The sequence below is a fragment of the Crinia signifera genome, chromosome 1 (genome assembly GCF_055691185.1).
Source record: "Crinia signifera chromosome 1, ASM5569118v1, whole genome shotgun sequence".
Taxonomy (NCBI): domain Eukaryota; kingdom Metazoa; phylum Chordata; class Amphibia; order Anura; family Myobatrachidae; genus Crinia; species Crinia signifera.
This window is the reverse complement of record NC_139217.1, coordinates 170,336,380-170,349,862: the sequence shown is the minus strand read 5'-3', so window position 1 is coordinate 170,349,862 and position 13,483 is coordinate 170,336,380. Positions and strand designations below refer to the sequence as shown.

General features: G+C 42.2%; 1 protein-coding gene across 4 annotated transcripts in view; it reads left to right on the top strand.

Annotated features, from left to right (window-relative positions):
* Positions 1-13,483, top strand: part of CCDC158 (coiled-coil domain containing 158) — a 67,210-nt gene that overhangs the window by 10,522 nt on the left and 43,205 nt on the right. For all 4 annotated transcript variants that reach the window (XM_083176849.1, XM_083176857.1, XM_083176841.1 and 1 more), the window contains exons 3-8: positions 242-390; positions 2,649-2,902; positions 4,545-4,654; positions 5,548-5,860; positions 7,302-7,375; positions 10,306-10,416. In XM_083176849.1, the coding sequence (XP_083032975.1) occupies positions 242-390; positions 2,649-2,902; positions 4,545-4,654; positions 5,548-5,860; positions 7,302-7,375; positions 10,306-10,416 (1,011 nt within the window). The remainder of the gene's footprint in view (positions 1-241; positions 391-2,648; positions 2,903-4,544; positions 4,655-5,547; positions 5,861-7,301; positions 7,376-10,305; positions 10,417-13,483) is intronic.

Sequence of the window (13,483 nt, the reverse complement as noted above, 5' to 3'; positions counted from 1 at the left end):
CCTGCATGTACACGCAGGGGAGCATGAGGACCAGAAAGAGAATCTAATCTGAAACTGAGACAGAGTGGAAGAGGTCATCATAAATTTTCTGTTCTGTTATCTATTTCACTCTGATTATGAGAAAAAGCATTATGTTACTATCTGTAATTTCATTGTTTATAAATTGCCCTATCAACTATTTCTTGTGTTTGGATTACGTTTGTTGCATAATTAACACCATTGTTTGTGTGATTTTTCTTAGGGCAAAGTTAGACGAACAAACTAATGACATCCAAAAATTGCAAAAAGCAGTGGAAGAAGCTACACAGAGTACTATAAACCAGCTATCACTCTCTTACCGAGAGAACTGCCACAAACACCCTGCCACCAATCACACCAACACGCTTAATGGTATGTATTGTAAATGGTTTTTAAGAATTTTGGTTTCCATTGTTGTATTTGCAACAGGTCATTTAATGTCCAATTTTAAATTCTGATTTTCATATTAGTGAGAATTAAGAGCTTTATGATGTAGGCATTGTCTGTTTGAACTAAGAGCCTGAGGAAATAGGACTGGAGCATCATCTATTACTTACATTGATTGAAAGAGTGAAGAGACATCATGGTTAGACTGTTCCTAGAATGGTGCTTTCGAGTAAAGTGCATCATTTACTGAAAAAATGCATCTCCACAAACTTATAGGACAAGATATGAAGACTGCCAACTAAATGCAAAATCTTTATATTTCTTGCTTTAATTCTGTAATCCATTTCACCACATGGTGGCGCAACTATGCCTATATTTACTGTTACGTTTTCTCATATTTTACTGTGCTGTGGAACAGTAGGCAGCTGTGTAATACTGTGAGCTCACAGCATCTGTGAAGGGAGTCAGACCAAGCCTGACTGCTTATTGAATAACTGAAGTAAAGTTTTTTTTTTATATCAGGTCAGATGTGATCATTCAGAGATTATAAATCTGCAAAATTGGAAGAAACAGGATCCTTTCAGTTTATTGTGATAACCTTTATTTCCTGGCATAAAACTATTTTATTTATTTATTCTTCAGACTGTTAACCAGTCTGGAATCTACATAAATGTGCAATGCAGATGATAAAACAAAATAAAGACTCTTCATAAACACCTAGAACAGTTTTTTTTCTTTGTTAAACATATCCTGGACATTGTTGTAATAATACTTAATATTATTGGTATACCAATACAGTGAACACTGCACCTAGGCCCTGATTCTAATTGAGTTTACTGAGTCCTTGTAACAAGGCCCCGGCAATGACACGCCCCCTCGCATGTCACGAAGACACATCCCCTCGCATGTGCCCGCAGCCAGAAAAATCATTTGATGGTCGGCATCCATCAAATGATTTCTCCAGGCCTCGCAAATAGGAGACTGACTTATATTTGCATGCTTCCTGCCGAAGAAAGGATGGGCGTCTGGCGTCATTTACATGGGAATGCAGAGCGTTTGGATGGGAACGCCCATGAAACGCTGGACGTTCCCATATTGGAGCACCACCCCTGTCCCGACCATGCAGTTCGTGAGGGCGCTGGCACAGAAGCCCTGCACATGCGCATATAACAATATGTGCATGCGCAGAACTTCACCTTCGGTTCCCCCATTTGGACACACGGAGGACGCTCACTAATTAGAATGTGGAGCGTATATATAACTTAAATATGTGAATATCAGCCTATAAATAGTGTGTGCCTGCCTACGACTAAATGCCGAATGACCCTGCAAATGGATGTTTTGCGCGCAAGCCCAAAATCATTTGATGGTCAGTCTCTGGTGATTTAGATTAGCGGCGCCCTGCTCCGAGAACAGGACGGGTAGCTGACATCCAATTACTTCAGTCCCCGCCCCCGGAAGGCAGGTGGCCGTCCCCATTCGCACCATCTGGTACTCCCACATCGATGGCAAAAGTATTCGACATCGGCCACAAACAATCAATGATTTTAAACCATCGATGGGCATGCATTCACGTCACAGAGCATTCACTGTACACAAGGGGCAGAGCAACGGGTGAAGGACGTCACTGCTGCTCTGACCCCAGTGAGGTCAGCACATGTAGCCATCTCCACATGCAATGAAAATCAAGATGTTTCCATTTCTACTTTGAAATGCTCTTTCCCTGTCTGTCGAAGCAACATTGACTCTATTTAGCAGCCAATTAACCTAAAAGTATGGAAAGAAAACAAAATGTCCAGGGGAAACCTATCAACCCCACATAGATAATGCGCCCTCCTCCACTCTCACAATAGAGGAGAATGGCCTCCTTCACCTCAAAGACATGATTTGGTACATGGAGGATGGAAGAAAGGCCACAGACTACAGTATAATTAATAAAGTTATTGCTATGCATGCTACCCGCAAGTCTTCATTTGAATAAGGCAAACAAAATTGTTTTTAGGCAAATCTTAAAAACATACCATAAATGTGATGCTCTTTCTTCAAAATGTTGAATAATACTTTCAAGTTAACCTCAAAGTAACTACTTAACTGATTATACATGCCTTTAGCAACTCAATCTATAGCCACCATTATAGTTTTTATTTGTTTTAAGAGATGGGCTGAAACGTCACTGTCTAAATAATGGTGTACTAGAATGGGTCACTGGATGTTAACATTTGTTTTCTTATTCTTTTCTTTAGGATCATGTGCTGCCGGTTCAGAAATGGCGGATCTTAATGTGTTTTCATCAGTCCCAGTCCAAACTTTAACAATTAAAAGACCACTGTGTGCAGGTCAGACAAGCCCAACGGAAACTAGTATAAGAACAAAATGCAATCTGATGCAGAAACACTTGAGTGGAACCGGCTGCCCCACTGACAAACTCTCCGGCACAACAACTCTGAAAGACTATCCATCACTATTATTTAGTGATGCACAGAGAAGTCTTCATCATGTAAGCTTGATACTAATTAGAGCCAGTGTATGCAGATAGTGAGTGATACAATTTCTGGACCTTTAATGGTTTTTAAAGTTAACCTTTTTCTGTTCGGAGCAATCTCTACAGCATTGTAGGTCACTGGGGCCCCATCCCGCCCTTTCACAGGAATAAATAAAAAAATAACTTACCCCTCCTGGGGTCCTGGGCCATCAATCCATAAGGTGAATGGCTATCAGCACTCTGGTGTAGGGATATAAATAGAGTTGACCGATGGTGGGGAAGCTGGTAGTTAGAATACAGATCTTGGCATCCTGAAGGCTCCCTCCTTTATCCCTCCGTCCCCGCCACCTAATTCTAACCCTCCCACCCTGCTGCCTAACGGGGCATATACACGGGGTGATTTTTTTTTTCTTCTAGAAATTAAGCCCGTATAGCTCCCTGTGTATACCCCTGAGCGATGGTGACGCATGATCCCGCATGTCGCTATCATCTGACTAGGTTTATACCGCATGCAATATAAATCTAGTGATATTGCCAGTGTTCTCACCAGACAACACTGGTCCGCATACTGTAGATCGCTCAGCACACGTCTCTGGTGCATTGCATGTGTGCCAGCGATCTGTGCTAAACTACATCACATGGCACATGGCTGAAGTCACCCCGTGTGTATGTCCTATAACCCTTCAAAGTAGCTAACCCTAACCCACCCCCGGCAGCATAACGCTAAGTCCTAGAGCTTAAACCAAACACCCCCCCTTTCCCCACTGGTCTAATGCTATCACTTCCTGCATACTTACATTTGGGACTCCAGATACACCTGGCGGTAGCCGTGATGCCGCCATTGGTATTGTGACCGCTGGAATCATGTCCACTCCGTGGATGGTTGGAACTAGCAATCTATCAATCTGCAGGCTCGTAAAATTTCGGTCTATATCTCGTCTTATCTCATAGTTTTTCCAAATTTGAAGACTCCACTCTAGTAAAAACCTGCTCTTATCATCGCTCATTACTTATACCCAATCTCTGGTGAATTTCCTCCCTAGTACAGCTCTTATCATGTTTCTAAAACAATAAAGTTTTTACTGAATATAAACCTCTGCTAATAAGTATCAATGTTCAGAGCTACCATTTTAACTTCCCTAGTTTGTTTTAACCAGTATCACCATTCTACATGGTTAACTCCAAACTGCATTCCTTCTATTCCTATACTGGCACCTAAATTACATTGCTGTATTACTGGATCATTTAGCCTGTCATTGCAATCTGGCTGTACCAACTTCCTTGTGTGTCAAACTGTTATTTTCTGTTACCACATTATCTGTCTGTTAATTACGGAATATGCTGGTGCCATATAAATTACATGTTTAAGGTACATGCTCCTCATCATCCTCCACTGTAATTACTATTAAACTTCCAGGAGGTGGGGTTTAGAGTTAGGGTTTTGCTATTGGGGGGTGGGATAGGGTTAGCAGTCAAAAAGTTACCAAAGGTTACCAGCATTTTCACTGCCAGAATCCAATGGCTGGTATTCTGACCATAAGAATTCCTTATACAACCCCATGTGAGACTTCTGACTAAGTGATGCAGGACTATTATGGCATTAGATGCACCTCTGTATGAAGTTTGTACATTCAACTTATTCCTATGTTTTTCTTAGACCAGCCACAGCACAGACCATAAACAACCTCCTGTCAGACAAACCGTTAGTGGGTTACATTCAAAGATTCAAGAACTGATGAAGGAGAAAAACACTGAGGCAGACCTGAGGTGAGAGGTTTTCCCTTTATTTTCTAATACTATACATCTCTGAAGAATATGTTACGTTATAGTGCATTGCTTATTCAGATGTGAAGGATTGTCCACATATGTTGATTAACCACTATATCTAAAACTATATCACATCTCAGAAATTAAAATACATTTATTTGTTGTTTAGTACCATGTTTTTTATTGGATTTTTTTACCCCTCACATATATGTAAGATATAGGGGGAATCCAATTAGCCGTGGTAATTTACTGCAGATATCTGTATTTCTGGGGGCTAATCATAGCTCTGATAATCTGTCTCGAGCCACAGTTTAGCAGGGATTTCATTTTATCTGTCTCAAGCAGGAAAAACAAAATCCCCGAAAGCAGACCTTTTTTCATGCGAAAACAGGACGGTTGATGCAAAAACACACAAGTTTCACTGAACCTGTGTGTTTTTGTGAGACACTTTTTTCAGTTAATAGTATTAATAGTATTAATAGGATTACTTTGAAAAACAAATGACCAAAAACTGTTTTTTTTTCCTTCCGATAATTCAAGCCTGATTACATCTCTGAGTTTGTATACAGAACACAGTAGAACCTGATGCAACTGTAACATCGTAGCACTTCATATACAGATTCAGAGACTCAAGTCCTGAATCAATATGGATATGGAGTCTCTGCCCAAATACAGATGTTTTTGAGGTATATATGAGGTACCGATGAGAACCCTTGTGCAATATGCTAAGTACTGTAACTTGATCATGTGATTGAGCAGATTAGGGATATATTGTTGTACTTAAGTGGTAAACCTATATCCAATGTAGGTCAGGATTTAAAACAAAAAATGTATACATTTCCTATGTAAAATGTTTTACTTTATTTTAAGATTTGTGTACTGTTTTAATACAGATTAAAGGCATCAAAAGACCAAGAAGAAACAAATCTGAAACTACAGGTCAGAGTACACGAGCTAGAGGCCGCCAATGTGATGCAGGAAGACCAGCTGAAACAGGCACATTGTTACACTGAGATTTTGAAAGAGATCTTAAAAGAACATGATCAGGTACTTCAGGATATCCAAAGAGCTATCCTAACTTACCATGAACAGTCTGAGAAGAAAGCAGAAGCCAACATTGATCTTGGCAACCTTGGGAAAATTGTGGCAAAGATATTTCAGGAGCTGTCCGATGAGTTGTTTTTTCACAAAAGAGAAATACACTCGGTAAGCATTAAATGTAACTTTTTTTTTTATGTATGCCAAAACCCCAAAATATACTATATCCAAAACACAAATTCACACATAAGGAAAGCTGAATGAGAGAAACCTTAACCTCTTCGGTGGTATGCCTGGTTATTTCTCAGGTTGAGCTGAGCTGCAGGAGTGGGCTCTCCCGAGAAACTTCCGGGCATCCCACTGATATGTAGCACACACATCCCTCGCTTCGTAACCCCCCACCACCACATAGCCCCCCCCTTTGGCACATACCTCCACGGCAGTCGTGCGCCAGATCAGCGGGGCTCCCCTGCCTTTGTCCCCGCCGATGCCAGGCCCCACTTGGAAAGTTCAGGGCCGCTTGGGAGACCTCAGGCATTTGTGTGTTCGGGCGCCTGAACACACGAGCGTCGAACTTCTGGAAAAAGCCAAACCAGACGCAGCAGCCCCAGGGGAGCAGGGACTGCTGCAGAAGGCAGCTTGAGTGGTGAGTATTTCTGGGACAGGACAAACCTGCCCTGGATGTCTTGTCCTGCCCAGGGAAAATCCAGCACTCAAGGAGTTAATGAGAAATAAAGTGGAGATGGTTACTATAACATACATATTTTTGGGGATGAAAAACCAGCCTGAAAAATTTATGAGTAGCCCTAATGGGGGGCAAAGTCTGTGGAGGTGCAGTCTAACAAAAGGGAGGTATCCTTTATGTATCCTGATTCGGATCTGGGCGCAGTTGTGTTGTTCCTTGCATATAAAGGGTTGAAGTGTATAGGTTGACACAAGCAAAATGTCAACATGGAATGGTCGACATGAGGTTTCATGGTTTTTTTTATTTTTATAAATTTATAGATTTCAGCACATGAACCCCAAATTAGTGTACCACTTCACTCATCAGGTTTCTGCACACTTGACTGTTCCCAATCAGTGTCTAGGTGGATGGTAACTTATGAAAAAGTTCAAAATAAGCCCAAAAAACAAAATCCCATGGTGACCTTTTCATGTGTCGACCATTGCCATGTAGACATTTTTGTCTATGTCGACATTTTTGTATGGTGTCGACCTATTGACCGGATAGCCAACGGGGCTGGAGTTGGCAAATGTAGAGTATGCACACAGATGTAGACTTAACACAGGGTACCACAAGTACAACCCTCATTTGCTTCCTGTGGACAATAGAGCATTATGTACTGAGGGCATATCCTTGTTTCCTATGTGAAGCAGCACCAGAGGGATAGGACAGTATTGCGACCTTCTTTCATCACATTGTCCTACAAATGGCATTAACTAGAAGTAAAGATAAATTATTTTTACTTGCAGTTTTCCATCACTACTAAATTTCGATATAAAAGAAAGCTTACGGTAACATGAAAAACTCAGGTTTGTGTCTTGCGGGTGGTTTCTTTTATTGAAAATGGATGACAAATCTAATGTATATTCTGTTTATATGTTACAGGCTAATGATCAACTTGATGTTTTGAAAAGGGAATTGGAAGGCCGAGAGTCTTGTCTGAAACAATATCAAGAGAGGTGAAGTTTCTGAATATTTAACATACAGGGGGGGTAGTCAATCTCCCGACGGTGGAGATGGCTGCGGGGCCCTATTCAATGCTGTCTTCCCCAACAGCATTGAACAGGGGATCTCGGCAGAACTAGCCCAACTTCATGAGCAGTTCTCCTGGGAATTGACGAGCTCCTAGCTGCAGCTCACCTCTTCCCGTCTGCAGCTCGCGGACACGCCCCCTTCTCGTCCCGCTGCTGGCGCGATATTGAATCCCACCTGCAAATTCTCAGTCAAGCAGACAGAGAACGGGACAGGGTCACGGCTGTCGGGCCAGCTCGACAGCCGTGACCCCAGATTGAATACCCCCCACAGTATTTTTCAACAATAGGTGAATAAAACAAAACTTTATTTTATTAATGGCATTCCTAGTTTGGGATGATAATAATTCTGGCAAGATACTGAGATCACTGCATCAGTTGGTAGGAGCAATGGTTAAAACACAATAAAATGTTTTTATACACAACTAAAACAGAAGACATGAGTCCCCGCAGACACCCCCCCCCCCCCCCCCACCTCAGTCATAGTTCATGAGCTGATTGGAACACTCACGGGTGGCTGAAGCCCACAGATACACAAGAGAAGTCATACAGTATGTAGCCAGGGACTGCATTCAAGCAGTGATAGAATTTGTAAGCAGCAGTACACATTTACCTCTGACCATATTTATATTCTCATTTCCTATTACAGCTTGTATTCTAGTTGTTATTCACATTTTGCTATAAAACAGTCTTGCTATCAGAAGTTTTAACAATATCAATAAAAGTTATATTTTAAACACATCCTATGAACTACATCAACCTGTGCTCCAGGGAACCTACAGTACTCTTTGTTCTTTGTAAAAGTATAATAGCTGTTCTTATTATTTTGACAGGATTGAACATAAGTAAATTTTACCTGTAGCTTCACTAACGATTGCACTTCTGCACAGTGAAACTTGTTTTATTTTTCTTGAAGCAGTATAGCTGTGTACACACTGTGTCATTTTGACTATCGATTTTGACTACAGTATATACTCAAAATCGCATAGCGTTAGACAAAATCACAGTTTTCAGTCACATGCGAACCTGATACGCAGCTCTGTGTTGACCACCTGAATGGCGCCAAATTTGAAAGGTCTGCCACAACCCTTCCAGCGCTGGGATCGGACATTTGATCCCAGAGCCGTCCGGAGCTGTGTCCCACTGGGGGTACAGCTCCCCTTCCTCCTGGTGCTGGGAGCGGAGAAGCCGTCCCAGCACTAGGGCACATTTCTACTTTCCACTGCTGCAATCAGTGACAGCGCATCCTCTCCACCCTGCACTGTGTTTCCCAGGGGTCCGACAGTCGGGATCCCGACAGTCATTAGCCCGACGTCGGGATCCCGACTGGCCGGACCCAGACAGCATGAAGAGCACAACTAAGCCCCTTGCAGGCTCGCCGCGCTGCGGGCACAGTGGCTCGCTACGCGAGGGAAAATAGCCCGAACGCCGTCGGGAACCCGGCTGTCGGTGTTTTAACAGTCGGGATCCCGACGTCGGGTAAATGCCTGTTGGGACCCCGTCTGGCACCCTTTCCCAGCTGGCTGCTCCTCAGTCAGTCAAAGCCCAGCCTGCTGAACAGAGTGCAGAGTCTAGAACACTGGGGTTGGGGGGGCTGGTCAGTATCAGGCACTCCTAATCTGTGTCCTAGACTCGGGGCTCTGCTCACATGGTTGCACTATGATGACTTAATGACAATAAGACGGCTGAGGAGCACAGTTCAGCGTAGTCTGTGCCAGTGGTAAAGGTGCCCATACACGCACCGATTTTGTGTGCTGTGCGTTTTGTACTTCAAGCTGCCATGCGATTTTGGCACTTGAAGTGGATGCTATGCGATGTACTGTACTTTGCGGGTGCAATGCGATGAGATACGATTTTAGTCACTTTTTAAAAAGTTAATAGGTACTAATGGACATCGCATCGCATGTACTCCTGCAGATACTTTTTGTGCTTTACAATATTGTACCTCGCATCGCATCCCCGCAGGTACACAGTGCGATTATCGCACATGCCATGCGTTTTGTACTTTAAAGGTATGGGCACCTTAAGACAAAATTTAAAGAAAAAGTTACTTGTCTCGATTGCCTCAGTCATGTCAGATGTTTTGCACTATTTGGTATAATGATATTGAATATGGTGCACTTGCAAAAGCAAATTCTCTTTAATGGACAAAACCATGTGCACTGCGGGGGAGGGGGGAGGGGGGAGGTGGGTGTGGTATATGGTTCAGACAGTCGGGATTCCAACAGTCATTAGCCCGACTTTGGGATTCCAACTGGCCGGACTCAGACAGCATGGCGAGTGCAACAAAGCCCTTTGCAGGCACGGTGGGTCGCTACGCTCGCCACCTATTCTATTCTCCATCTATGGGGTCGTGGACCCCCACGAGGGAGAATAGCCGGTGGCCATCGTGAACTCGGCTGTCAGTGTTTTAACAGTCGGGATCCCGACGTCGGGTAAATGACTGTCAGAACCCCATCCGGTGCCCGGGGAGAGTTCTGTGCAGAGAAAATACTGGCTGCTATATTTTTACACTACAATATAAATAACAGTTTGTATTTAAAAGCCCCACTAATTTCCTACTCTCTCTGCACATGTTGCTCTGCCCCCCCCCTGCAGTGCACATTGTTTTGTCCATTAGAGAGAGAATTTGCTTTTGCAAGTGAATCAGAATCAGGCTCTAGGTGTATGAGACCACATCCCCGTGCCTGCAGATCTCTGGCTGTAGTGAGAAGGCCTAATGGCTTCTGCCTGAGATTTGTAGTTCCACAATTGTTGAAGAGCCCCACAGTTTACAGCCTACTTTTTAGACAAAAATGTTATTGTAATATTTACAGAATATTTGAGTGCTAAACTAATTTTTATCTCTTTTGCGTTAGGTTTGATGATCTTGTTAATGACCATGAACAGAAGGTGGCAGTGCTCAGTGCTGAAATAAGTACTTCCAAGAGCCATATAAAGACGGTACAGGATCAAATGGAAACATTGCAGTAGGTTTTCAATAAAAATTTTGGTTTTGTTTGATGACATAATGTGGAAAACTTATTGTAAAGATAGGTGTGTGCACCACAATCCAAAAACGAAAGCTTTCTGCACCACTATGTGACTGTAGCTGAGGTAGTGTGACAAGATTCCAGCATTTTATACTAAATACAAAATGGAATCATAAAAAGATATTACAGTATGTTCTATATCAGCTATAGGCTAGATGCAGAAAGCACCATTATAGGAAATCTATATAACACCATTTTTATTTATGCAAACATTATATATATATATATATATATATATATATATATATATATATATATATATATATATATATATATATATATACACACTATATCACACCTCCCAACTTTCCTAATTTTCAGTGGAGAATAGATGCTGTGCACATGCGCACAGTGTCTATTCACTGAAGAGAGGGTGGGGCTTAGCCAGCAGCTTTCACATCCCTGCACATGCCCCCAACAGTGGCGAAAATGGGGGACGAAGCCTCATGGAAGCACCACGGACGTAGACCACGCCCCCCCGACTGGGAGGCATTTGTCCCTAATTTACACAATGGCCATTCCCGGGAAGGGTTCCAGAGGAACCCTGTGCTCGATTAGCCATTCAGTGTGTGGCCCATAGGCTACAATGAGCTACCACCATTTTTCAGGTATGCTCTGCATTCTGGATATTGGTAAATTGTGCAGCTTCGCATTCCCCCCATGCAAACTTTTGGGGAATGAAGCTGTGTGCTGGAATGGGGGAATCACAGCATATATCTGAGATGTTCTTGGGTGATGACAGGTGTCTTATTGCATGCACAGAGATGGTCTCTCCCATGGCCGTGTTATGGAAATGTAGTATTTGTGTGTCTTCGGTTATCTCAGGGTATCAATCACATCATAAGTCAATAATTAATCATCTTATTATTAAAACTGGTGAAACATAACATAAATACATATGATTATGTTGGGCTACTCATTTAATGTTGATCTGGCATTTACAGTATGTCACATTTTATATAAATTTTATTAATGAGGTGCCATGGATACAAGGATGAAAGACATAAAGACATAATGAAGAGCAGGGTCCAAATATGCACAATCAACGCAATATTGGAGAACCTACGCAGAGGTTCCAAAACATGGACCAAATATGCACAGTCAGCACAATATAGAGGCATCTCTTTTGTTTTTAAGGGTGATAATATACTTAAAGACAATAGAGATATAATGCTAATAAACAGTGAAAAAAAAAGAAAATACTGTTATAAGCTACAGAAACCATAAAGAAAAAGAATTTAAGAAAATGAATAGAAAAGTGAAGACGGGTTAGTATGTCATTAATAGATCTATCTAATCTATATTGTTGATACTGCAAACTAATTCTAATAATTTACTTTTCTTTCTGTTTAGAAGATGTTTTACATACAAATCATTTTGTTAGTACAAGTGACTGGATACATGATTTAAACAAAAACAGGACTGTACTTTGAACTGATTTTGGTTGATTTACAGTATATCCGCTATGGAGTGAGCTTTTACAGAAGCCACACAAATAGAACAAAATGTTAATGTAGGATTTTATCTTTTCCCTATTATATGAACCCGGATATGCTTATATTAATTGTCTTGTTGAATAGAACTGTTCTATCTTTATTTGTTTGATACAATATTAAAAGAGTGTGGTATATTAGGTCAACACCAAATGGTCGACTGTGACAAAAGGTTGACACAAGCAATTTGACATGAGAAAAGGTCGACATGAAAAGGTCAACATGAGTCTTTCATGGGTTTTTTTGTCAACATCTGAGCATGTTGACTATTAGTGTACCACATCCTCTTGCATGGCTCGCTTTGCTCCCGCTGTTCTCAACACACTTTACCATTTCCTATCTCAGTCCACATTGTTGGAAAGTATGAAAAAAAAAAACAGCAACTCATGTTGACCTTTTGTCCGTGTTGACCTACCAACCAGATGCAGGTACATCGCCGGTAAGACTTGCCTTGTGCTGGGCGGCCCACCATAGCATGTCGCTATGGGTTGTAGTTTTGCGAGGATTAACAAACCAACAACCCACCCTGAATCAGGCCCTATGTTCATTATCTTGGCTCGTACCTGGGATTTGGGTCTGAAAGTTATGCTAGACATTTTAATTATGTTTTTAAAGGTACTTGTGTAGTTTCACTTCCGGGTGTACGCTCGTCATGAAATATGTCCAAAAAAGTAACTTAACTCCATGCCAACATGGATAGTTCATACCCCCACTATCCATGTTGGCATGGAGTTGATTTTAAATAGCGTGGCGAGCGAAGCGAGCCACCGAGCCCGCAGCGTGGGCGAGCAAGCGTGCCCCGCAAGGGGACTCAGAAGCACGGCGCCATGCTGGCGCCGTGAAACTACACAAGTACCTTTTTAAACAATGTACAATGGGAACCATGGTTGGGAAACCCTGACATGGAAGGCTTTGAATATAAATCTTTATAATTCAAACCAGGAATGAGAAATTGTTTGATACATAGTAAAGGCTTTTATAAAGTATAAAACCAGTATTTGCAATTGTTGTCCCTATTTAGACTTATTTCAGGGACCCCAAGTCTAAAAAGTATGGTGCCACCCTCAGATGTTACCCTTTGTTTCAGTAGCTGCATTTACTACAACATTTTCTCCTACGATTACCCTGCAAATCACACATCCTATATAATTGAAGGGTAACGCCATTTCTCACCTCTATGTGGAACACAGGTGTCGTGCCTAGATGGTGTCCGATGGAGTAATTCAAATGTTGTTCCATTTGGATGCATACAGCAATCAGCACTGACATTACTGTTCTGTTCTTCCCAGTGGCGTATCTATAAATTTTGCTCCCCCCTGCCCAAAAATTTCTGGCGCCCCCTCCCTGACTCCGCTCCAGCGTGTGTCCCCAGTGTGTGACGTAATGACGTCACACGCATAACTGAGAAGCTGAAGCAGGATAGAGGAAGAGAGAACAGCAGACACTGCTGCTTCCCTTGGCTCCGACGCATCCCAGGCAGCCCTAGCACGCCCATCCTTTACACAATAGCT